Below are 27844 nucleotides of genomic sequence, written 5' to 3'. Positions count from 1 at the left end.
GGTTTTGGCAGTCGCGCATGTGCAGAAGCACTGAATCTCAACCCGCGTGTGCACAGACGCGCCGCTGTGGGTTGTGGACGCTACGGGTTGCGAGCGTGCATCCCACACGGATCACATCCACAACCCAAGCGTCCACTGTACAAAGCTGAAAATCATTTAACTGCAGCTAAAATATTATGTTCTAGTCCTTCCCCTGCGCACCCCCTAATATAATAGAGGTCTCTTCTCCAGTCTTCAGAGAGTAGCTGGAAGTGGGGAGGCAGAAAAGGGTCTTCCTTTCCTTTCACTCTGCAGTTTTAATCTGAAATCATAGGCGCAGTACTGCGCCCAGAGCTCAGAAACCGCTCGTGCTAATGAAATTCCCTGTCTCAAAATGCACCTAGAACAATGGGAGTCTTGAAAACTGGAAAAGTTATTATCTGCTTCCACAGGTGACAATTGATACTTACTGTGGAACATGACCATTTAGTATTTCTAACTCTGCAGCACATCTCTTGTTGTTGCATGTAGTGTAGTATAAGCATTTTATTTACTCTATCTTTCTGACAATCGCTGTCTTGTAAAACATTAGTAATTAACTGTAATGCCAGTTTAACCTGATTTTGCCTCTCTAGAATTCAGTGATTCCCAGTAAGCTCTGTTGGAGTGAGTAAATCAGTGCACTGAAACGTGATGACAACTGAGGGCTTTTTTAAATGCATAGTTATATTAAGTGTGAGAGAACAGTGCTGCAGTAGCGCACTAATTCACTACTGTATTATATGCTACACACCAATTTATGAATAAAAATGTCGTGTCTCTTTGTTAGCCAGTAAACATTATGCTAGTTCTTTTCTAGGGTTCCTTTTCTTTGTATTAAAATCTTTCGATGGCTAAGCGCTTGGAGAGATGTAAATTTCTTTTAACATATTTAAGAGATGTTGGGGGTGGAGAGTTCTCCACACAGTAAGATTGCTTTGTTTTGACATTTATCTTGCTGTGATCGTTCTGCCAGTTGGCTTTAGGCACGGCTACCAAAAGAGTGAACACATGTTGCATTCATTAACTTTCCTCTGGCTCTGCTCAGTTTTGCAAGTCAGACAAAAGCATGATCATATTAAATGGACTGTAGTGCAGTTGTAATATGAGTTCTCTCACACACTTAATGAAATGATAATCTTGAGAAACCTGCATCTCTCCCCATCCCCAATTGTTGGGAGTTACTATGCCTCTCCAACTCGGTGCAAATTCTTGTTTGTGCATGTGTTGCCCCCTCCTTCTAAATTAAAACGCTGCAGCTGTAGATGTATCATTCAGCCTTATTTGCATCTTCTCCTTCGTCCGTGATGCATTTGTACATGGGGAAATCCCATGTCATCCTTACAACGGTTGTGTGAGGTTGGCCGGATTGAGAGAGTGAAATCGACCAAAGTTTGCCCAATGTGCTTCTTCATGGTTAAGCAGGAATTCCAACTTGGGTCTCTTCCAGCCATTTGTAGTGTTCTGTCCAACCACACTAGATGTAAAACCACAGACTTAATGCCTTTTCAAACTGACTGTGTTGGATAATTTTGTTTATGTGTGTGAGCAAGTCCGCTTAGGTGCAGCTTGTTTGCTACGCACATTGATCTTTCAACGTGGATCTTCTTTTATCACTTATTTGTTGGATCTGTTGGCTGCCTTTCATCAGTAGTGGTCCCAGGACGAGTTGTAGTAGTAGCTACATAGCAAATGCCACAGCTGTATGCAAACTACAATTCAACTATACCATACCCTTCAACATGTTGATTCCCAAAATGGTGATGTACTTCTTCCCATAAGTGCTCCTGTATGGGTTAAGTGACCCGTGTGAGATCAAAGATGTGCTTTTTGGGGGGCTGTGCTCTCACAGCACCCAAAAACACATGTTTTGGGGTTCCGTGTGAGATCACGGCCACCAAAATGACCACTGTGCTCTCACCAGGGCAAAAACCTGGATGTCCTGTTTTTTTCTGGGACACGTGCATGGTATGCTATAATCATAATGGTAAAGGTAAAGGTACCCCTGCCCGTACGGGCCAGTCTTGACAGACTCTAGGGTTGTGCGCTCATCTCACTCTATAGGCCGGGAGCCAGCGCTGTCCGCAGACACTTCCGGGTCACGTGGCCAGTGTGACAAGCTGCATCTGCCGAGCCAGCGCAGCACACGGAACGCCGTTTACCTTCCCGCTGGTAAGCGGTCCCTATTTATCTACTTGCACCCGGGGGTGCTTTCGAACTGCTAGGTTGGCAGGCGCTGGGACCGAACGACGGGAGCGCACCACGCCGCGGGGATTCAAACCGCCGACCATGCGATCGGCAAGTCCTAGGCGCTGAGGTTTTACCCACAGCGCCACCCGCTATAATCATAAACATCCCTAAATATCAAAACACTAAAACTATAATTATATCAGCAGTAACAGCTGCAGTACCCCTGACTGGCAATACCCTTGCACAAAGAAAGGAGACTGTAGCTAATGCTAGTCAATAAGGAGGCAAAATAGGAAAAAGGCATAGCTGGGGGACCACTACTAAGAAACCGCTGCCCGAAGCCCACTTCCCAAAAGCTTCACTTGCTAGTGGGCCTACCAGAAGAGGTGCCACTTCAAGTGTTTAAGCCCCAAGTCATGCTTTTAGAAAGCACATGATAATATTTTTTTATCAACATTGACTTAACATGATTTCAAACCACTAGTGTCTATTTATTTTTTATTTTCTAGGTGCATTCATAGGAAGTACAGCTCTCCCTTGGCATACCTTTTGACTTTATTTCTCATTTTTAAAAGTAAAAATAAAATATTGCCCCTTTATTTGCCTCTTTCCCGGAAGTGACTAATTGTAGACGTATATATTTTATAAATCAAATTATGAGTTCTCTGACCGTAATAGAAGAAGAAGAGTTTGGATCTGATATCCTGCTTTATCACTACCCTACCCTACCCTACCCTACCCTACCCTACCCTACCCTACCCTAAGGAGTAAAAATGCCCAACATATGAAGGGGCCAAATTGCCCATCTCCTTATTTTGATGCTGCAGGAATGCAGCATTTGTTTATTTAACGTCTGATCTGCTGATTTGTGGGACATCTTTGGGAAAAGAAAAGGCTAAGTAGTAAACCCTATGCAAATCCGGAGTGGACTCCCTAAGACGGTGGGATGGCATCACGTTACACCTCTTTCTGGCAACTTTTGCAGCCAAGCTGTTGCCAAATGTATTGTTCTGCTTTACTTTGGACCACATCAGCGATGCTAAAAGTGGGGTCTTGTCATCTAAGAAGAAGAAGAAGAAGAAGAAGAAGAGTTTGGATTTGATGTCCCGCCTTTCACTCCCCTTCAGGAGTCTCAAAGCGGCTAACATTCTCCTTTCCCTTCCTCCCCCACAACAAACACTCTGTGAGGTGAGTGGGGCTGAGAGACTTCAGAGAAGTGTGACTAGCCCAAGGTCACCCAGCAGCTGCATGTGGAGGAGCGGAGACACGAACCCGGTTCCCCAGATTATGAGACTACCGCTCTTAACCACTACACCACACTGGCTCTCTAGGCATACACACTGTCCATGCTTGCACCCCGGAGACATCACTTCTGTGTTGATAACACAGCAAAAGCCATGTGGGAGGCAACCTTAACGAGTTACCGATCTCTGCATTCACAGCAGGCTCTCTGATTCTCCCAGCCGTTTAATTTCAGCTCTGGAGACACACTCCATTGTCTCTTGAGACAGAAGGATGCCGCCAACAACAACATTAAAAAAAATTTATACCGCCCTTCATCTGAGGATCATAGGTGGCTTACAAAATACAGAAACACAAAAATACATACCATAGTACAAAAACAAAAACAATACCCCCCCATTGGCTACAATTTGTTAAATTAGCCAAAGGTCTGGGAAAGGGGAGGGATGTTTTTGCTTGACGCCTAAAGATATGTAGTGAAGGTGTCAGGTGAGCCTCCATGGGGAGAGCATTCCACAAGCAGAGAGCCACCACGGAAGGGGCCCGTTCTCACGTTTCCGCCCTTCTTGTGGAAGAGGCAGATGAAGAAGAGCCTCCGATCACAGGGTCCAGGATGGCTCACACGGGTAGAGATCTGTTAAGCTGCCTGTGCAAATTGTGGCAGCAATTCAGCCTGATGTGAAGAAAATAAAGGAGCTTAAGATTTAGGGCTTCAAATGCAATCTCTTGTTTCAGCTGCTTTAAACAAAAGATTGGTCTCTATTATGTTGACACTGTTGTGTCCCAGTCAACTCAGCATGCTAGCTAATAATAATAATAATAATAATAATAATAGTAATAATAAATCATATAGCCTGCTTAATCACCAACTTTTTTAAAAAAAAGAAAGAAGAAAAAGCAAACTTTTATCCCTTAGTGAGCTCTTTAATTCTTACTTTGTACTGCAAGACAGATTACTGTGTTGTGTCTGTGCTAGTAAGTGCCTTTATTAGTGCATTTGTGACGTCTAAGGTTTAGCCACTCCTTACAACAGTCTCAGATTTTCTTCCCCCTCTCCCCTTATGTATCCCACCCCCTTCTGCCTCTCTCCCTCTCTCTCTCTAGCACGCACACACACACACACACGCTCGCTCTCAAACGCAGAAAGCTCTTTTGCTCAGTAGAGTTCCAGGGCTCGGAAGGAGCAAAACTGATTGTCGGGACTTCTTGCTTGTGCTCTGCATAAGTGCTTTTGTGGCGGGCCATCTGGACTGGCAGGATTTCCTCAGAATATTTAAAGTATGTTGTCTGATTTGGAAAACTCGGGATTGCCGTGAAACTCTGGGAAAGGCAGCAAGCAGGGAACGCAGACAGAACTGGTTCGCGGCTCGTAACGTAGGTGGCAGGAATGGAAGACACGTTGCCTTGCCTTGCTTCGGTGTGCAATTCATCAGCACTTATGAACTTCTGCACCGGTAAAGTATAACTTCTTTCCCTCCCTCCCCCTGCTTTAATTGGGAACACCAGTACAGCCACCGCAGTTTCTTGCTAACCCACAAGGGGAAAGGACTATCTCCCTCTCGTCTCTCCCCCCCCCCCCAAACCTTGGTTTTTTATTTTATTTTTTGTAAATCTTCCTCTACAACTTCCTTCACAAATACATACAAAGTTTGAAGAAAAGTATATACCTCTTTGCAGTCTTAGTTCTTTCCTAGCCTTAAAGGAAATTTGTGTTTTTTTGTTTTGGTTTTTTTTTTTTTTGCTAGTTAATGCCTTTCATGTACAATGGAAAGCAGAAACCAAACGATTTCGTTTGGTGAGACTACTCTTGCGGTATGAAAAATCCCATCCCATGAAATAAATCTGAATATTGCATGCTTGGAAAGGGGGGGGGGAGAACCTGTTGTATCATTGAATTTTAACATTCAGCATGTGTTAAACATGTTTCCATATTTGTGTGCAAGATGCTTCAGTTAGACTTAACTTTCAGTGAAAGGTTGAACCCCTAGAGGAAAGTTTTGGATTGCATAGGGGGCCCCCTCAGGAAGTAGTACCGTAAAACATCTATGCACAATAAGTCATTATGTATGCTGCAGTCTTGAGCATTCGCAGCACGGTTTGTATTTCTGCACAGCATGTGATATTTTCCAGACCAATTTATTCCTGGCTTTCTTGTGATTGTTAATCTGCAATTACTGAAGCATCTCAGCACAACTTCATATGCATACATCATTATCAGTAGCTAGATCTGTGTATATAGCAGAAAGCTGCCTATAGAAGCTCTTACTTCATAGAGTTTTTGCAGTGGTTGTTTAGAAATATTGGGCCAAGAGTACAGAGCCAAAACAAAATGTGGAGGAGCTCCAAATGTGGAGGAGCTTACAAATGCACCTAATGATAAGTGAGTATAGAAATATTCATCTTGCTGATTTGTCCAGATTAATACATGTGTAAAAAAGGCAGGCTCTTTTCTTTTTTTTGGGGGGGGGGGGCAGTTTTAGAGCATTAAGATGAAGAGAAAATGACTTCTGCAGAAAGATATAAAATGTTAAAATAGAAATTGCTTCGAACACCAAAAAAAGTTATATCTTTCCACACTTACTTTTATTGGTAGGGAAAAAACACACTTTTGAAAATAAATTCTGTAAGTAATGTTCAGTGCTGCAAAAACAACAAAAAACAATGATAGCATAATATGTAATACCAAGGTGCTGAAATCCTGGGGTGGGGGGGTGGGGGATAGTTGGATTTTGTTGGTTTAGAATGCTTGCTAATACAAGAAGTTAAGTACTCCCATGCAGGATAATATTTGTTCCCTTGGATTATGCAGATATGTGGCAGGAAATGGAGTGAGGGAGGCAAGAGATTCACCTTCTTTGTTTCCACTGAGTTCCATACTGGAGATTGCAAATCCAGATCCTGTTGATACTGCTGGCACTGGGTTACATTTGTGGGCTTTGATAACAACTTTTTAAGGACTATTATTTTCCAACAAAAAAGCACTAAACATAGTTGGGGAAGGGTTGGTTAAAGTTGAATGACGAGCTTGAGTTGCACATGCCACATGTCGGTCTACAGCCCTTGAAATATTTGTGCTTACAGGTAAGCAAGCGGGGAACCTAGTTTGCCTGTGGCTGACATGTACATTGCATTTGTATTTATTTTGACACCTGTAACCTTGCTTTGTATGCTATTCCAGTTCGCCCCAGTACAGGTTTGGTAACTGGTTGTGTTTCATTTCATGAGCAAAGCAGCTTTTAAGTGACCTAAATCATTAGCACTAGATCAGACATAACCCACAGATATTATAAAGGATGCTTTTAGATGAATATAACAGGGGAAATAGTTCCATTTGTAGCATGTTTTTTTGTTTAAAGTGAGTTGTACCCTTAACATAAAAGGTCGTTTCAACCTTTTTAAGAGGGCAGAGTATAGAATCCTGTGCAAAAGCAAAATTTGTATAATTGTGGGGGAGGAATGCATAAAATAGCTATCGGGCTTTAATTGTACATGTTCACAATTTCATTTTACTTGGGAAGCTGGTGGGTGTTTGTTGTTGTTCATTTTTAACACTTGAAACAAAGTTGAGCACTCATTTTAAACCGGTCACCTGATTTTATTTTAAGGCTATGGTCCGAGTAAAGTTGGAAAAAACATTTTATAGAAGTTCTGGTTCTGTTATGGTTCACAAACAAACTTTTTTATTAGTTCAGTTTGACTCCCTGCAGGTAAGTATGTTTTGTGCTGTAGCCACAATTAACATAGAAGTAGTATGGGCCACATCCTGTCACACATTTCTGCACTTAACGAAACAGTAGGGGAGGACACTGAAAGGTCATCTGTGGATCAATGTTGTGCAAAATCAATTCATTTGTGGTTGAGCCAAATTAATAATGCAGGATCAAAGAGCTTTGCAATACAACCTGTAATTTTGATTACAATCTGACATTACAAATCAAACTGGTGAAAGCAAAATAACTAATACAGTCCACTCCATATATTCTTATAGTCTTACTGTGGACAGATACATATTCTGGAAAATCATTTTCCTGGTGGTGACAGTTACTCTCTGTAAGTTACTGTTAAAACTATCCACCAGGCAATAAGGATCTGTCTATAGGTGCCACTTCTAGAGGATAGTGCTGTATGCACCGGATCTTTCATAGAACCCGAATACAAAACAAAGCCACTTTTAGTGTAAGGTCATGATTAGGAAAATATTTCACAGCTGTTCACCCCACTGCCTGGAAATTGCTTGACTTAAACACCCCATATATAAGAACCCCGGGTACCTAGTGGCCTGGAATGTTTCCTGCTTAAGTCCCAGGCATGACAGCAAGAATATCTACAAAGACCAGTGTTCAAGCCTTAATTTGAATATTGTGCATACTATGGTTGCTGTGTCTCTTAATACTAATTGTTATTTTATTTTTAAGAGAACTAGCAGTGAGAGTAAGGTTCACATCACAGGTATAAATTTGTGGCCCAGGTTTCAGTGATGAAGCATATTCCCGCAAAGACTTTAGGAGTGTCTATTGCTCACATATGATATCATTTTTCTTGTTTGTTAGGGTAGTGGGGAAAGATGAGGAAACAACAAGATTTTGAGAACAAATGTGTTTTTGCTATCAGGTGCTATGTATCTCCAACTTTTGCCCTTGATTCCGAAAAATAATCCTAGGTGCTTCACCTGGTGCCATGAAATGTATTTATTCCATAACATTTATATACCCTTTGATAGTAAAAACAAACAAAACAAACCTCAAACCAGTACTGAATTGGTCTTGTGTAGGACTGATGCCTGAAAGAATTATAGTTGGTACATAAGAAAGTGTGCAGTGTGCTGTTCAAAGAGTCTTGAGTCTAAAGGTTCCCAGATGGGATAACTCTCGAACTGTGTGGAAATTGATCTAAGCTCCTCAGATGAAGAGTGGGGTATACACCTAACTCATAAAACAATTTCCCCTTTATTCCTATTAATACCTTTGATATTAAATAAAACCAAGTTGGACCAGCAACAATATATTGCAGGGTAGAATACTTCCTGCTTAGGATCCCAGCTCCATTCCAGTCTGCTTGGTTTGGTTTCTTCAGCCAACATTTAGTCAGTATTTCACAGATATTGAGATGGTGGTGGTTAAATTTATTGAGGTTGCTGAGTTCTTATTTGGCCATTTTGTCCAGCTTAGGTTTTTCTCCTCCTTAAAGTTCCCCTAGGGCTGAAGATTTCGCTGTCTTGTGGGTTGATGCTGCCATTTTGGCTGCATGAATAATGCCCCTCGCACCATGAACTTTAGAAATAGTGGAAGTGATTATTCTGACAAAGGAGGTGAGAAGGTGATTTTTTATTTTTTTGGAGTTCCAGATTCAATATTTTCATCTGACAGGATGAAAGGAAGATTGTGGTAGGATGGTTGTCATCCAAAGAAAGTTGCTTGTTTACACTTTGTTGTTTAATCGTTTAGTTGTACCCGACTCTTCGTGACCCCATGGACCAGAGCACGCCAGGCACTCCTGTCTTCCACTGCTTCCCGCAATTTGGTCAAACTCATGCTGGTAGCTTTGAGAACACTGTCTAACCACCTCGTCCTCTGTCGTCCCCTTCTCCTTGTGTTTACACTTAGCTATGGCATTATGTGCAAACTGGGCAAATGAATGGCAAATAAAAGCAGCAAATAACAACTTGTGCCTCTAGAGGTTTTAATTTTAATTTCTAAAAAAGAAAGAAAAGACCCAACCTGTAATGCTATCTTGAGAGGTAGCTTAAAACACTTGCAAATATGTTAGGCTTGTTCATTATAAGTGAGAAGATGCACATATAGATAAGTTTTGCAAACTGTGGTTTCCACTGTGTATCAAAAAATGAAGGGAAGTTAGTAACTGCTTTTCTTCAGGGTTGTCTGGATCAGGCCCACAATTTTTATATTAAACATACACTCTGAATGCTTTTCTGATTTGCGTCTCCCTTTTCAGGTAACTGATACCTCAGAGCATGTCTTGCCTTTTCCAGCTGTGCCCAGAATAACCTAGACTATGTCAGAACTGTGCAGAATGATGAGCAAAGCCTGCCTTTAAGACTGAACAAACGATTGTTTAGCTGAGCAGCGTAAACCAGATAATGTAATGCGTAGCTTACAAAGGCTCTCCTTTTTGGGGGGAGAGAGGAGACATGGCTCTTCCGGCCTTAGTGTGGTTTCTAAGGCCACTATATGGTTTGGTATTTGACTGCAGGAAGTAATTTCATTAAAGAGATTAATACTTGCATAAGATAAATATGCAGAGATTATAGGAATTACAGTTCCCCTCTCACACTTCTCTTTACATAATGGGTTACCTCTGTGTAACCTCAGAGAGCAACCAGGCAACATTAGTTAATTATTATTATTATTTTGAAGCTGCTGGTCATAATTACACTGGTGACATCAGCCATCCATCATGTGCTGCTTGCACTCCCCCTTTGTAATGACCATAATAATTCATCCAAATAACTAGGAGCAGGGAGGTTGATCAGAGTATGATAATGAGTAATATACAAAAAAGTATTTAACATTAAAGCAATCTTTGTTTTAGGAAAGAGTAATTCTGGAGTTAATTGATTCTTAATGAGTATCTGTAAATCAAGAAAGTGCATAACCTAGATTCCCTATTTATTATTACACCGTATTATACATACACCATATTATTACATACTCTTTACACAATTTCACAGAAAATGCCCATGTTCCCAGTTTGCCACCTTAGTAAACCAGAAACGATGAATTCTCCTTCCATGTGAGGTTGACCACCAAGGAACTGAATGAGCACGTCTGATTCCTATCTGAAATGCAGAAGATACTTCCTTAAGGCTAATTCAGACATGCAGCAGAATCTCATGGCACAGTATTTCCATTGGACTGCATGCGAGGGAATTTGCAACATTTTATTTCTCCACTGAGCAATGGTTATCCTGAACCAAGGATGGGGAACTTAGACAACAACTAGCATGATCTCTGCCTTGGCCATGTTTGGCTTGTGGCTGGTGGGAGTTAGAACCCAAACGCACCTGGAGAACCTCACGTTTCCATCCTTCACCTGAGCTATTCTCTGTGAAATGTTAGGTTTTTGTATTCTTCATTTTCATAGTAGAACTTATAAGTATGTGAGCTCCACAATAAACAAATATTTAGCCGGATAGTGTAGTATTGTCTAGACTGAACCTATGTGATTCTGGCCATGCATTACTGCATCTCTTGGGATTAGTTGTAGTTTTCCCTCCTGACCTATCGTGTGTGTGTGTGTGTGCGCGCGCGCAACAGTTTGAGCAAAATAGACGTAGATCCATTACACAGGGTCTCCTTTTTATCAGTTGGAAAGTGCTTTTTAACCTCACAGGAAACAGCATGGAATCTGAGAGAAAAGCAAGATTTGACAACTGGGGCACTGAAACTGTAATAGCTGAGGTCTGATTTTCACTTATAAAATGCACATTCACTGCAATAAGTGGCAGTGGCGCATGCCTATGGATTTGAGTGAACATTTTCTCCTACACATACACAAACACCCTTTTTAAAAAATAACTAAGTGACAACCTGCATCTTTCCCAGGTCCTGTTTCTGAGTTTTTTTAAATAATAATAATAATAATAATAATAATAATAATAAATTTTATTTATACCCCGCCCTCCCCAGCCGAAGCTGGGCTCAGGGCGGCTAACAACAATCAAAATTTTCCCCCTTTAGAGAATTGTGCATCTAAATAGTGTAAATGTGTGCCCTTAAGACCTGACACACACACACACACACACACACACACACACACACACACACTTTGGACATGTGCTGCATGTTTCCAAAAAGGAAGAATAGGTCCTGTTGTAGCAGGTGAGGGTGATCAGTGGGAGCTCAGTTAACTTGGCCTGGGAACGGAGGGTTTTTAACGAGCGTATGTAAACGTGGCTGGTGAAATTATTCTCCACCTGGTACCAGTTAGTCCACATAAACAAAGCCTTGTATGACATCCTGTATTTAAAAACAAAAGCGATGTGTAAAACAGGATTTATAAATAGCACATTCATGCAAATGATCCCATACGTGGAGCTTTTCTAAACATACCAAGTCTATGATGTGGGACTAAATTAGAACTCTGTGTGGAATAATGGGAGCAGACGTCCTGGAAGTCTAGGCCACTGAAATGCAGCTGTGCTCTTGCTGCATGTGATCCTAACCAAAGGGTCTGAGCAAAACTTTCCCATGCAAAAAGATTGTGCAGGTGGGGTTTGGGGGGTTGTTGATTACGGTACTATCAAAACACGTCCAATAGCATATGGAATCGAGAAGTGAAAGGTTTTAAAAACTTATTTTCAAAGCGGAGCTCGTTGGAACAGGAAGTTCCAAGAGCAGCTTGTTGTCATTTCACATGCGTTTGTTGCAGAAATGATAGGGTAGTAGGATGTGAACAGTCTGGTCTGAAGTTCTTTCCCAAGGCCACACTTCATTTGAGTTTTAGAGTCCTCACTTCTGCTTCAGAATTTGTTCTCTTGGTGACCGTTCTTCGGGAAGGTACCTTTAATTACTTCTGCAACTGGAAAGCTAAAATTACACCATGGGAGAGGAGATAAGAGGGAGAGTATTCCAAAAGCCACTTTATATCCAACGCCTGTGGATCCTGTGCACATAATATGTCCTTACTGCCACAAGTATGTGGTATGTTCCAGTATTGTGAACCGCCCTGACATCTTCGGATAAAGGGCATTATACAAATTCAATAAAATAAATAAAAAAACCAAAATATTGTGGGATTAAAAACAATACTTGCTTCTGCATGTGGTGCCTGAAACACATTCACTTGAATCTCTCACTAACCATTCATTGCGTGTGCAAAGACCGTTCTCTGTCTGAGTGTTTTCAGTATTGGTTAACCTCAGCAACTCACCCCCAAAAAGAACTGTGTGTTTTTTGTCAGTTTTAAGTGGTTGTGTGGACATCTAGCTGGTTATTATTTTTTTCTGCTGCTCAAGTGTTTTGTTAGACTTACCTTGTACAGTGGAACCTCTACTTAGAACCATAATCTGTTCCGGAGGTCCGGTCATAACTAGAAATGGGGCCTCCCGGTGCCGCAGCGCAATTTCTGTTCTCATCCTGAAGCAAAGTTCTTAACCCAAGGTACTATTTCTGGGTTAGCGGAGTCTGTAACCTGAAGCATCTGTAACCCGAGGTACCACTGTAACATACTCTTTTGGAAGTTCTAAAAAATAATAATATAAAGATCTATGTACAGGGGGATGAGCATGTAAGAACTATTCTCCTCCACCCTGTGCACCCAAATGTGCCTAGTGCAGTCTACATGCTTTTTCTTTTTCTAATTAAATTTCGAGTTTCAAGATGACTTAAAATTATTTGAAAAGTGTCATGAAAGCTATGAAAGGAGGGATACAGAAAGAGAGCTAAACCACAGTAGTGAAGGAAGGGGAAATTACACTAGTCAGAATTGGGTTAAAAAAAACACCTTTGCAAATAATAATGTGTTACTGAAAAGAAATAAGGAGTTAGTGCAAACGAAGACTAAGGAGATGGCTTTTCACACTCATCAATACATGAACAACTGCATTTTGCACCAGTTGAAGCCTCCAATCCGTTTTCAAGAGCAGCTCTGCCTAAAGTACACAGGAACCAGTGCTTAAATAAAAGATCAAAATCTGAGAGAGGAGCTCGGCTAGCTTAAGCTGGTGAAAGGTACTTTGGGCCTCCACAATCACTACCTCTGAATCCAGCAGTAGTACCAAGTCTTGAAGAGATTCCCCAGGATTATATATCTGTACCTTTTAAGGGAAGTGTAAACCCATCCCAAATTCCAACCCAGCACTCTGAATCTGCTAAACTATCAAGTTCTCTTTATTGGCCCTTAAACAGCTCATAATGGTACTTGGGCAGTATTTGGGGAAAAAACCTGCCTGGCTATTTACTTCTAGTTCTGAACTAAGTAAGAAAAAGAGTCTTACGCCAGAATATTGCCTGCCCTTCCTCACTCCTGCAGAATTTTTTTTGGGGGGAGGGGGGTCCTATAGTTTGCCTTTTTCTGAAAGTTCTTTGAACAGGCTTCCCAGAAAGATTGCCTGACTTTTAATGCCTCTTCCTGTCTTGAAGCCTCTCCACATGATTCCCTTCGAAGATGTGGAGTTTCTCATATGGCACACACTGCTGGAAGCTGGGATCAAACAAGAGCTTTGAAGAACCACTTGCAATTCATGAGTCCCATTGAAATCAACCAGACTTCCTTCTTAGCAGGTGTTTGTGATTATGTTTAGAAATGTTGCTGCTTAGATAAGTGAGCACCGTAACTTTAGGGCTTGGGCATCCCGCCATCCTATGCCCATTGTGTTTAAACTCTTTGCTGCGACCTACTAGCATGGCTGTTTCACAGAAGCTAATACCTAGGAGAACAAAAAGTCCAGGGAGGAATTCAGTGTTGTGCTAAGGCGATTATTCCGTATGGGAAAGCATTTCCACTTACCAGATGGAATATGATCCCTGTTCCTTCCACCTGCTTGCTGTTCTGCCATTTCTCCTGGCACACACACACCATGAGCCAATTTCAAGGGAGCGGGGAAACCCCCCCCCCCCCGTACAAATGGAGGTCCTTCTGCTGATGGGGCTCAATTGTTGAATCCCACCCATCGTTTGATAACGTGCAGGTGAGTTTCAAGCCAATCCTATGCCTAGTATAATAGCTTATACTAGTCTTCCTCAACCTATTGCCCTGCAGATATTGGTGAACCTGCAGCTCCCATCTTTTCCAGCCAGCATGGCAAGTGGTCAGGAATGATGAGAGTTGCAGTCCATCAGTGGGGGCAAAAGCTGGGGAGAAGCTGGCTTAGTGATCCTTGAATAAAACTTGGCTGCAGAATAGTGGCACAGGCTGCAAGGGTCTGTAGTGCTTACCTGTCTATATCTTGTTCATTTCAGCAAGATGTTAACATCAGCATATCACTGGTACCTTTCAGTGCTAATTTTATTAACAATGCTTGTTTTTCTTTTTAAAAGCAACTTTAAGTGGAGCTGGAAGAGCTGATTCAGGTTAATTTTTCTTTTGAGCTGACTTCTCCTTAACAGCAGGATTTTCTTGCTTTACTACCTTGAATGGGAAGAGGTGGGAGTGTTCTGTGCTATTTGCATTTTAAAATTTATGTCTGAACAGCAGTATATTTCTTTGTCTCCTCCTGTGTTGGTTGTTGTGAAATGAAGTTGGTGGTTGTTTTTGTTAGTAGTAGTAGTTCACAATACAATAAAAGAATACAGAAAACAATTGCATGTATAACAATGATTAAACAACTACGTATATAAAAACAATTTCAAATCCAATCCAGATACTACCTGGGATAAATATTCCCATTTAAAAGGCTTGTTATAAAAAACAACAACAAAAGTCTTCAACAGGCATCTAAAAGACAATAGGGACATGATTGATATATAATGAGAGAGAATTCAAAAGTGTAGACCTGATTCCTATATTCTGAAAAATGGACTTCCTGATGAACTATTATCTTCAAGATGCACATTCCTGCAGAGCGTAGCAATCAGCTGTGTATATATTGTATGAGACTAACCGTTAGGTATCCTATTGGAATATTGGATCCTGTTGGAATATTGTAAAATTGGGAAGTGTTCCCCATAGAGTGCCAATGTGGTGTAGTGGTTAGAGTGCTGGACTAGGACCCAGGAGACCAGGGTTCAATTCCCCTGCTCAGCCATGAAACACACTGGGTGAGTTGGGCCAGCCACACTCACAGCCTTAGCAAACCTCACAGCGCTGTGTTAAAATGGGGAGGAAGAGAACCACGTATTCCTCCTTGAGCTCCCTAGAGGAAAAGAGGGGTATAGGTTTGGCAGATAAATAAATGTGACCTTGTTTTGGGAAGGAAGTTCCCTTAATTTCAGACTGCAAGCATGTCTCTGAGTTGGGAGAGCGAATAGTTGCAAACTAACATCAGTGACACAATAAAATAAACATGAGTTCATAAATGAAGTGTCAAGCGTCCACTGTCTTAGATTATCTAGCATAATTACTTCAATATTTTTTCCTGTTCTGTCTTTGAAATGTTCCAGAATTGATCAGGAAATGATGGGTTTAAACAGCACAACTCTGCTTCTAGGCAGAAATGTTCTACAGGCCACACACCACTTTTTTTTTTTAATTGCCAAAGTTTGTTATTGGAATAAGCAAAACATGTTTACTAGGTTTGTAAAAGCTTTCTGTGGTGGTTTGAATAAAACTTCTCCTAGCAGTACTTTGGATTAATGTAGTTTACAGCACAATCTCTGTCACAGGAAAGTTGCTATGTGCACACAGTGCAAGCAGGGCACATTTGCTCAGAGATGCATGCAATTGAAGCATGCAGTCAAAGACTCTATTTACCCAAGCAGTATTCAAAATTCATTCTCTTTTTCATGTCCTTCTAGTTCACAGTCATTATGTTTCTAAAGCTTTTACTTCCTGCTAGCCCCATATGAAGCCAGCCAATGCTTCTTTCGATTCCTTCAGCTCGTTAACTCTGCTGGCAGATTCCTGCAGGGGGCATGAATCACAAAAATCACGATGCAGGAAAAAACATGAAGCCAGCCCATGCCTCTACATAACTCCATCCATACTTCAGGCATCATTATATCTCAGTATATTGTGATGTTTAGGTGGTGATATGTCGCAGTGTTAAAAACCAGATATTGCCCAGCCCTAGCTTAGAAGCAAATTGCCTTCTCTTGAACATGAATCATATAAAGCTGACTTCGTCGGTTCAGCCCAGTGTTGTCTCCTTGACTGACAGCTACACCCCCAGGGGTCTTTTTCCACCACCTGCCACCTGAGTTCCTTCTAAGCAGAGATGTCAGGATTTAACCCTTTGGGCTTTTGTGTGTAAAGCAAAGAGAGCCAATGTGGTCTAGTGGTTAAGAGCGGTAGACTCGTAATCTGGTGAACCGGGTTTGCTTCCCCGCTCCTCCACATGCAGCTGCTGGGTGACCTTGGGCTAGTCACACTTCTTTGAAGTCTCTCAGCCCCACTCACCTCACAGAGTGTTTGTTGTTGGGGAGGAAGTGAAAGGAGAATGTTGGCCGCTTTCAGACTCCTTAGGATAGTGATAAAGCGGGATATCAAATCCAAACTCCTCCTCTTCTTCCACTGAGTTATGACCCCTTCTCCATGAGCAGATGCCAGAAGTTCATCTTTCTAAGACAATGTGCAGTTGCTAGCTTCCCCATGTTCCCATTTGATTGCTCCTGGGATACCCTCACATGATGATGATGATGATGATGACGACGACGACGACAACAACAACAACAACAATTATTTATTATTTATACCCCACCCATCTGGCTGGGCTTCCCCAGCCACTCTGGGCGGCTTTCAACAAAATACTAAAATACAATAATGCATCAAACATTAAAAGCTTCCCTAAACAGGGCTGCCTTCAGATGTCTTCTAAAAGTCTGGTAGTAGTTGTTCTCTTTGACATCTGGTGGGAGGACATTCCACAGGGCAGGTGCCACTACTGAGAAGGCTCTCTGTCTGGTTCCCTGTAACTTGACTTCTCACAGTGAGGGAACCGCCAGAAGGCCCTTGGCGCTGGACCTCAGTGTCTGGGTAGAATGGTGGGGATGTAACCATGACTTAGCAGAGGGGAAGAATATCATGGAAGAGAAAAAAAGAAAATTTAGCTTCTATTCTTTCTCTATTCAAAACGAGATGCAAGTTCAAGTAGTTTCTCACCCAGGACTTAAACCTCGGTGGGCTGTGTGCCAGGAACAGCAACTCTATATAGAATCAGAGAGTTGGAAAGGGTCCCCAAGGGTCATCTAGTCCAACCCTCTACAATGCAGGAATCTCAGCTAAAGCGTTCATGACAGATGGCCATCCAAGCTCTGTTTAAAATCTCCAAGGAAGGAGAGTCCGCCGCCTCTCATCGGAGTCTGTTCCACTGCTGAACAGCTCTTACTGTCAGAAATGTATGAGAGATGTTGCCATAATATTTTTTTAATGGTTTACCAATTTATTATCTTCTACTTGCTGTTAAAACAACCAGTTTCTTTCTACCACTTATAAAACACATCAAGTATCTCTGTCGCCAGGAGTACAGCTGCTCGAGACCCCAGGAGGGTGGGGTTGGCACGTGAGATGTAAAATGTTAAACAGTTCTGAAATGTCCGTAACGGCGTGATATTTGCATATGTTTGCAAGCTATTTAAATCCCCTTTAAAGTTACATGAAAGCCAGAAATATGTATCTGTTGAATCTGGCTCCTGTTGAAATAGAATCAGGAGTTGGAAGGGCAAATTCTCTAGAACATCGCTAGACATAACAGGTGTTATTCATCCTCTCGCTAATAACCTTTAGAGATTCCACAACTTCTTGACTAGTCTGACTCCCCAGCTGTAAAGCTTTTCCAGCTCAGGCTCTTTATATTTATGTGATGGCCCCCAACTGCCCATTGTATTTCAGCAGAGCTGAATGTATATTAAAGAAAGTGTTCTTGTTACTTTTGCATCTTGCACGTTTTGCTTCTGATAGTAAGCCCAAAATAGCACTTTCCATGCAGTGGAGTCACATTTCTGCCACGAGTCGCTAGCACTTCTTTAGATTCTTATCTGTGGAACTGCATTATTGCCGGTTGATTTTGCATTTGTAAATCGGGCCTGTTTCTTCTTCAGTCACCATTGTATTAACTCGCTGATGTAGGTGCTGAGCAGCTATCATAATTATCGCTTAAAAATATAAATCAGTTGATAATTGCCAAATTTAAAAATAATACTGGCAGTGGAACATCTTGAAATGATCAGCAGTGGGAGATGTGAATCAGACACCAGTATGAGTAATCTAGAAATAGACCAGTGATACTTTGAATTGAGTCTGTGGTAGCAGATTCGCTTTAAGTACTGATTCCTGAGTAATTTCATCTTTCGGTTTGTTTTTGTGTGCCTTCATTTGATTATTACAGGAGAGTCTTTAAATGTGTTTCTGTGTTGCTCACTAGCATCATTTACATTCAATATTCTGCTCACGAAGAACACCAGTTGTAACTGGAGCAGGATGGTATGAGAGTAGGGGCATGAGCCAGAAATTAATGTTGTTCAGCAGGAAGGATCAGGCAGGTGGTGGTGGGGTTCACTTCCTCAAATTAATGAAACAGTGGTGGTAAGTTTCATTCTATGGCTTATATCCTGTCTAGCAATAAGTAACAACCCCGTCAACACAAGGATTTCTGCTTATGCAACAGGGCTTCTCACTGCGCACCATTTAAAACCATTTTGGGGGTTCACACAACCCCCCGGAGCAGATTTAGGGGAGGGGGCAGGGCAGGTGGAGGACAGTTCCCGCTGCGCAAGAAGAAATCCTTCCGCTGATTGAACACTTACTTAGCGGTCCTTTGGATACAAGCCAATGTATTTTTGACCCAGTGACCTCAGCATATTCCAAGGGCAGGTTTTGAATGTCTACTTCATATAAGATATCCCCTAAGATCTCAGATTGTCGTTAATAGCGATGCTCTATTCAAGTTGAGATTCTGCATTTCCAAAGATTAAGATTCTATAGATGGTTCATCCCACTTTCTTGTTCAGGAGCCACCCTTAAAAGAAAATTTTAAGTCTGATGTTTAGAGCAGCTTCAACTCAGCACTGTGTCGGATCACATTTGCGTGGCACTCTACCCATGAGATAGTCCACTGGGAGAGGCGATTTTCATCAGTTCCTTTTGCAGAGCCCTGCTGTTCTCCTGAAAAGCTGCTTCAGAAGGACAGAGGACCGCCAGCACTGGGAGCTCTAAGGGAAATTGGCAAAATCTAAAATGCTAAACAGTTCTGAAATGTCCATTAGCAGTGAAGCTGTTTAAAGCTGCCCCTGTGTGGTGGTCCTAACACAAAGCCAAATGTCTTAGAATTGAGCTTCAGAGCCTTTCCTTCTGTCGTGCATTTTTGCTGACTTTACATTCTATACTGTGGCATTGCTTAATGGTGTTAAGTGGACTGGTTATTTTTCATGCCGATTTTGCTGCCTTCCACTTTGGGCACTTTGTATAGAAGGGTTGGGGTATATACATGACTAATGATTTATTTGCATTCATTTCAAAACCCTGCACAAACAGAGCTTTAGAACGCCGCATGACTTTCCTTCTGATTATTTCTTTCTTGGCAGATGACAGCATTTCTGCAGCAAGTACATCCGATGTCCAAGACCGCCTTTCGGCTCTTGAACTGAGAGTGCAGCAACAAGAGGATGAAATCACAGTGCTGAAAGCAGCTTTGGCTGATGTTTTGCGGCGCCTTGCCATCTCCGAAGATCATGTCGCATCTGTGAGAAAATCGGCACCAAGTAAAGGTAAGGCAGGCCTCGAGTCCACATGGTTTGGCGTTCATTTGGGGGGTGTTTATTGATTTAAAAAGAATTTGAGAGTGGTGCGCAAAAGCACGAAGGAAAAAGAAAAGCTAATTCACAGAACACATTTTAATAACAATCATTAAAATACAAAGCAAGACAAAGGCAAAAAAAACACCCACATGAACAAACAAACTAAAAAGCAGTTCTTGTAGAAGATTAGTGAAGCTGATTGAGCTTGACCCAATGTACCATAGGAATGTAATAGGCTCGACGAAAGACGAATGGCAGACGAAATTAATGGACTAGGCAGAATTAGATAAGATGACAGGAAGGATTTGAAACCTGCGGGACCAGAGATTCTCAGAAGACTGGAATAAATATGTGAACTATTTGAAAAGCAACTGTAATCAACAGATTACTAGAAGGACTGCAAGCAGTTTTGTAAGGAGGAATATATGAAATATTGTAAGGAAGGCTATGATGAGAGAGCTAATAGATAAGATAATTAAAAGCAACAGTGAAATTAAGAAATGTAAAATAAGTGAAGAAATTGGAAAATTTTCAGATGTGGTTGATGGAAGTCCAAAAGATTGTATAAGGTGTGAATTATGTTGAATGACTGTTGAAAATGATACATTAAACAACTAATGTAAAAGGCTGCCTTGTGCAGAGTCAGACCATTGGTCTATTAGCTCAGTATTGTCTACACTAACTGGCAGCAGCTCTTCAGGGAAACTGAGTGCATTTTTATTAATGTTCTTAATTGTTAATCATAGAATTGTAGAGTTTCAAGGGACCCTGAGGGTCATCTAATCCAACCCCCTGCAATGCAGATGACCATCCAGTCCTCTTAAAAATCTCCAGTGATTCAGAGTCTACCACCTTCCAGCAGAGTCTCTTCCGCTGTCAAACAGCTCTTACTGTCAGAAAGTTCTTCCTGAGGTTTAGTCAGAATCCCCTTTCTTGTAAGTTGAAGCCATTGGTTCGTGTCCTCCTCCCCAGAACAGGAGAAGACAGACTTGTTCTATCCTCCATGTGACAGCCCTTGAAGATGGCTATCATATTTCTTCTCAATATCCTCTTTTCCACGCTAAATGTACCCAGCTCCCTCTATTGTTTCTCACAAGGCTTGGTTTCCAGACTCTTGATCATCTTGGTTGCCCTCCTGCACACATTCCACCTTGTCAATATCCTTTTTAAATTGTGGTGCCCAGAATTGGACACAGTACCCCAGATGTGGCGTGACCAAGCCATAATAGAGATACTATGACTTACCTTGACCTGGACACTAGAATAGCATTAGTTTTGTTCGCTGCTGCATTACAACATTGACTCATTTTAAGCTTGTAGTCTGCTAAGATCCCTAGATCCTTTTCACGTGTACTAATGGCAAGCCAGGTGTCCCCCTGGCTTGTTATATCATTATTGGCATAGCAGTCACTTAGAATGAACATATGGTAGGTAGGGTTGATAGAGTGGCTGGGGAAGCCCAGCCAGATGGGTGGAGTATAAATAATAAATATTATTATTATTATTATTATTATTATTATTATTATTATTATTGGTCCTTTCCCCAAGGTGCTTACTTAGAGTAGGCTCACTGAATTAACTGGGTCTACGCTGAGTATGAGTAACATTGAATAGCATCCTAAGTTCATTGGCTAGACTATGGCTTAGAATCTTCTGTAATTCACCGAAATTCTGTGGCAGCTTGCCAGCAGGTTCTTCACAGACAAGTCGGCATGGACGTTCCCTCAAGGCAGAAACTCAGAAAACCACAGACGCGCTTTCTCTAACACAACCTTTCCCAACCTGGTGCCCTCCAGATGTTTAGAACTGCAGTTCACATCAGGCCCAGCCAGTTTGGCTGCACTGGTTGGATCTGATCAGAGCTGTAGTCCAGAACATTTGGAGACCACCAGACTGGAGAAGTCTGCTCTAAGAACTAGTTTGTGAGCTGTTTTCAACATGATACTGTAGAAAATGTATGAAGCTGTTCTCTGTATGGACAGAATATTTGTCCATCTGTCTCAGAATTGTCTATTGTGACTGTTAGTGGGTCTCTAGAGTCTCATACAGGCATCTTTCCTAGTCTACCTGGAGATTTTGTGACCTTTTACATTCAGAGCATGTACTCTACTGCTGAGTTGTGTGCCTTCCTCATAAAAAATATGAGAAAAGCTAGCGCTAGAAATGAAGGAAACAAAGTGTGCATGTTGGGGGGTGAGGAGGATTTTAGAAGTACATGTAAAATGCAATTTGCAGATTTTTTAAACAAACTGTAATTTTCTTTTGCAATCTTGCCACAAATTAGCAGTTACTTCACCTGCATACTATAATATTAGTAATGGCAAGAATTGCCGTGCTGCATTGTTATAAAGATTTATTGGCCGTATTCCACAGTAAGTGTCCGTTGTCATTTGTGGATGCAGTTAATAACTTTTCCCAGAAACGGTTTAGCAGCACCAAGAAAGCTATACCGCAGAGGTAGGTGCTAGTTCCAGTGTGGTGTAGTGGTTAAGAGCGGTAGTCTTGTAATCTGGGGAACCGGGTTCGAGTCTCCGCTCCTCCACATGCAGCTGCTGGGTGACCTTGGGCCAGTCACACTTCTTTGAAGTCTCTCAGCCCCACTCACCTCACAGAGTGTTTGTTGTGGGGGAGGAAGGGAAAGGAGATTGTTAGCTGCTTTGAGACTCCTGAAGGGGAGTGAAAGGCGGGATATCAAATCCAAACTCTTCTTCTTCTTCTTCTACTTGCTAATTTGGGTCATTCATCTGGCTCTACCGATAAGATATGAAGTAAATACCGTATTTTTCGCTCTATAAGACACACCAAACCATAAGACGCATCTAGTTTTTGGAGGAGGAAAACAAGGAAAAAAAATTCTGAGAATTCTCAGAAGCCAGAACAACAAGAGGGATCACTGCGCAGCGAAAGCAGCGATCCCTCTTGCTGTTCTGGCTTCTGGGATAGCTGCGCAGCCTGCATTCGCTCCATAAGATGCACACACATATTTCCCCTTACTTTTTAGGAGGGAAAAAGTGAGTCTTATAGAGCAAAAAATACGGTACTTTGCTGGCAAATAATCAAATGCATATTTGGGCATGGTACAAACATCACCGTTGTAGCACTAAGTCTGCTTCCTGTAGGTATTTGTTCTTCCCTCCCCATAAAATAACAAAAAAAATAGCAATATTTATTCAGTCCAATGTGAATGAAAATGTTTCAGCTATTGGAACTTCGCAGTAGTTTTGATACATAAAATGGGGAGGATTCACAATACCTCCAGAGCACATGTCTGTACTTAACTTGAGAAAAGCTAATGTATGGAACTCCTTGCCACAAGCAAAACTCTACAGTAAATATGTTAGCAATTTCCAAAGATAAATTAAATATCAGTTTTTTAAAAAGTTAGTAATTACGCCAAACTCTGACTCCCATCTGCCACCATTTTGTTACTGGTGTGTTTGCAGTAATTTCTATCTTTCTCAGGTGGGGTCCTGGGGGCAGAAAGTTTGAGAAACCCTGATATAGGCCACATCTTGTATTCTTGTGCATCATTCATCAGTAGGAGGACAGCTGATATTTCATCTGTAACTCATGGGACATACATACCACAGTTTATTATATGTACTATAATTTATGCATTGGCTGATACACCATCCATAATATAGCCTAGTGAACTGATCAACAGATCCACTGGAAACTGTTTGGCACCTGAGAGCCCCAGGTGAATTTTACTATATTAAAAGCTTGTAACTTTTATGTTAAAAAACCACCCAGGGTCTTATTGGCTTTCTGTAGGCCACCTCCTGGCCAGACACTCTTCTTTGAAACCTATGGAAGGGTGTCCTGATATCTTGCCCTCCTATGGGCTTAATAATGTTTTTAAGGTAAGGGCAAGAAGAATAGAGAAACCTCGAATCCTGTTTCCTGGTTTCCCACAGGCACCTGAGGGACCACTGTGAGAACAGGATGCGATACTAGATGGGCCACTGGCCTGATCCAGCAGGCTCTTTTATGATTCCAGGAACCCCTCCCTGAAAACTGCCCTCACGATAGTGGGAGGGAGGGAAACAGCCCTCCATTCACAGTTTCATGAATGTGTGGGGTTTTTTCCACAGCGTTATTTAAAGTATCTCTGTTGATCAAGGAGTTAATCTATTATGTGTGGGGAAGGGGGGAATGGTTATTTAAAAGTATTTTGCATCTAGTTTAAAGCAGGCCAAACAGAATGAATATAATGAGTTGGCTGAAGGCTGTAATCCCACCCAGAAAATGCTTTTGATGAAGTAAGCTGATATCATAAGAGGATCCATGACAAGTACATGAAGCAAGATGGCATTTCTAAAAGCAAATTTGTTGTTTTAAGAGCCATTAGCAGCGTTCTAGTGCCTTTTGTTATTGGCAGCAGTTACAAAGAAATTCTTATTCCAAAGTAGAAAAGCATAATAAATGTGTGGGCCATTAATTACAGGAGCAGCAGGCTGTTTCAAGGTCTTAAGAATTAGATGGGTAGCATGAAGCAATCTTGTAATCTTGTGTGGAAAGCACATTCAGCACTGTGGGCCACAATTAAAATATATAATATATGCAAGGCTGAATGCTTCTTGGGTGTTGGTTTTTAAATGTAATTGTCTTTATATGAATGCCTTGCTTGCAAAGCCACTCACGTGTTGTTCATGTTATATTCATTCTGCATATGGTCCTTGTGCTGGCAGCTTCTTGTAGCAACACAAGAGCTCAGTTCAGACGTCACACCAAGCCATGGTTTACATGAACCATAGTTTAGAACCCAAACCATGATTTGTATTTCCAAACTATAAGACAAACCAGAGTTTTGAACTGTTTGTCTGTTTTGATTTTCCGTCTGCTCAGCTCTTCTGCTTGCAGAAACAGCTGTACCATAGAGACATAATTATGGCTGTGTCTACAGTTTGTCAGTTCAGATGTCAGTCATGGCAACCATACTTAAGATTCCTTTGCCATGGTTTGGCATGATGCCCAAAGGAGCAAAAAAAGAGAAGACAAGTTTTATCTCAGACGGCTTTAAAAACCAGCCATGCTATTTGGCTGATTGGAAGAAATATAATTCCTGTGGCCAGCAATGCTCATGGCAAGCCTTCAGGAAAAAAAAGAGTTCAAGAGAGACAATTCTGTTTCTATTAGATCCTTAAAAAGCAGATGGGTGTTTTTTTTTTAAAGTCTCAGTAAAAGAAGAATTTTTTCTTCTGCAGCATCAGTGCAGCAAAAATTATTTCTGTAAGCAAGCACATTCTAATTTATCCAATGTCATTGTGAATTTTGGGTCATCTTATGTAGAAACAACATTTATTTGAAGAAAACTAGAGAAAACTGAATGGATTCAAAATTGATAATCCCTCTCCCCTCCCCCCACTCCACTTATAAACAGAAAAGGTCAATTCAGTTATTGGTATAGATTTTACAGTACTGTACCTAAACAAAATAGGGTGCAAATACTGTGACCAGGAAAGAGACTTGAAGATTCTGAAGCAGCTGTTATTACTTGCACATTATCGATGGAAACCACTTCAGCCACTGTGCATTTAAACTGAAAATATATATTAAAAAATTGGAAGCAGAAATCTTGCAACAGAACATTAATTTGGGGGGGAGGGGAGCTTCCAGAAAACTGTCTGGCAAATCACAGAAGTTGGTCTAGGTCCAGCAATATTTCAAAGTGATTCATGCATGGTTAGCCTGTTACCCAAGTCCAGTTTGGGGAATCTTGGTGGCCTGGCCACAGTTCAAGCTACCATCGTGGCTGAGTGTATTGTCTAGAGTCTAGACCAGTCATTTACCTCATTGACTGAACATTGCAAGGGCAACAGAGGGCCCTTTAAACGCTTTGGATTGGCTGTCCAGCCCAAGGTAATTCTCAGGTACTCCATGAGTTTACCTACAATGCCCACTTCTCTCTTGTCAGTCAACCAGTTGGAACATCAGTTACGGTCTATTTCACATGTACAAACGTCACATTTCTGAATGTCAGAAACTTGGTTTAAATTGCCTTTCCTCAGTCTGGTGATCTCAATATGTTGCAAGACTCTAACTCCCATCAGTCCATGTCAGCATGGCAATGGTCAAAGGTTATAGGGATTGTAGTCCAACAACATCTGGAGGCACCAGGTTGGTGAAGGGTGGATTTTTTCCAGCACATTGTGTTTCACTGCATCAACAATTGCAGAGCCTTGTTCGTTGTACAAGTTTTCTAAGGATGCAGAAATCTACATATGCAAACCAGAAACCTACAGTTCCCGTTTCCTTTTTTCCCTTCTATTGGTTGCCTTGAAATGGATGTGTATGCATTCTGTGAAGTATTAAACTGGAATGTTGGGACGAACAAACAAATATGGAAGGAACAAAGTGCTAAGTTCAGTTTTATTTCCTCATTCACACTGAAGGATTGTTTCATCATAAGCTTAAGACTCAAAGTCTGTTTCTTTAGGGGTGATTTTTTTCAGTACTGAGTGTTGTCTTGTTTTGTTATGCTGAAATAATTTTAATTAATCTGTCTTCACCCTCTGTTTGTTTAAGTACATTTTGTCTTCTGTGTCCTTCTCAAACCCCATGACTTTTCAGTTCCACCTGCATGCAGTTGACATCCAGGTCTACCCTTCTCTCTTTCACTACCCCAAATTATCCCCCTCACCCCATAGAATCATAGAGTTGGAAGAGACCACAAGGGCCATCTAGTCCAACCCCCTGCCAAGCAGGAAACACCATCAGAGCACTCTTGACATATGGTTGCCAAGCCTCTGCTTAAAGACCTGCAAAGAAGGAGACTCCACCACACTCCTTGGCAGCAAATTCCACTGTCAAACAGCTTTTACTGTCAGGAAGTTCTTCCTAATGTTTAGGTGGAATCTTCTTTCTTGTAGTTTGGAACCATTGCTCCGTGTCCGCTTCTCTGGAGCAACAGAAAACAACCTTTCTCCCTCCTCTATGTGGCATCCTTTTATATATTTGAGCATGGCTATCATATCACCCCTTAACCTCCTCTTCTCCAGGCTAAACATGCCCAGCTCCCTTAGCCGTTCCTCATAAGGCATCGTTTCCAGGCCTTTGACCATTTTGGTTGCCCTCCTCTGGACACATTCCAGTTTGTCCGTGTCCTTCTTGAACTGTGGTGCCCAGAACTGGACACAGTACTCCAGGTGAGGTCTGACCAGCGCAGAATACAGTGGCACTATTACTTCTCTTGATCTAGATGCTATACTCCTATTGATGCAGCCCAGAATTGCATTGGCTTTTTTAGCTGCCGCATCACACTGTTGGCTCATGTCAAGTTTGTGGTCAACCAAGACTCCTAGATCCTTTTCACATGTACTGCTCTCAAGCCAGGTGTCACCCATCTTGTATTTGTGCCTCTCATTTTTTTTTGCCCAAGTGCAATACTTTACATTTCTCCCTGTTAAAATTCATCTTGTTTGTTTTGGCCCAGTTCTCTAATCTGTCAAGGTCGTTTTGAAGTGTGATCCTGTCCTCTGGGGTGTTAGCCACCCCTCCCAGTTTGGTGTCATCTGCAAATTTGATCAGGATGCCCTTGAGTCCATCATCCAAGTCGTTGATAAAGGTGTTGAATAAGACCAGGCCCAAGACAGAACCCTGTGGCACCCCACTAGTCACTCTTCTCCAGGATGAAGAGGAACCATTGATGGGCACCCTTTGGGTTCGGTCAGTCAGCCAGTTACAAATCCACTGAGTGGTAGCATAGTCAAGTCCGCATTTTACCAGCTTCTTTACAAGAATATCATGGGGCACCTTGTCAAATGCCTTGCTGAAATCAAGGTAGGCTACATCCACTGCGTTCCCTTCATCTACCAGGCTTGTAATTCTGTCAAAAAATGAGATCAGGTTAGTCTGACATGACTTATTTTTCAGAAATCCATGCTGAATATTGGTGATCACAGCATTCCTTTCTAGGTGCTCACAGACTGTTTGCTTAATGATCTGCTCCAGAATCTTCCCTGGTGTTGATGTCAGACTGACTGGGCGGTAATTATTTGGGTCCTCTCTTTTCCCCTTTTTGAAAATAGGGACAACATTTGCCC

The 27844-nt window shown here is 41.7% G+C and overlaps 1 protein-coding gene across 3 annotated transcripts in view; it reads left to right on the top strand.

The window, feature by feature from the left end:
• Positions 1-4545: 4545 nt before the first annotated feature.
• Positions 4546-27844, top strand: part of EML4 (EMAP like 4) — a 94043-nt gene continuing 70744 nt past the window's right edge. For all 3 annotated transcript variants that reach the window (XM_079968536.1, XM_079968535.1, XM_079968534.1), the window contains exons 1-2: positions 4546-4904; positions 19587-19769. In XM_079968536.1, coding sequence (XP_079824662.1) covers positions 4838-4904; positions 19587-19769 — 250 coding nt within the window. In that variant the 5' untranslated portion in view covers positions 4546-4837. The remainder of the gene's footprint in view (positions 4905-19586; positions 19770-27844) is intronic.

This window comes from Podarcis cretensis, assembly GCF_951804945.1.
Source record: "Podarcis cretensis genome assembly, chromosome: 3".
Lineage (NCBI taxonomy): Eukaryota > Metazoa > Chordata > Lepidosauria > Squamata > Lacertidae > Podarcis > Podarcis cretensis.
The sequence above is the reverse complement of the archived record's forward strand: the minus strand, read 5'-3'. Positions and strand labels throughout refer to the sequence as shown.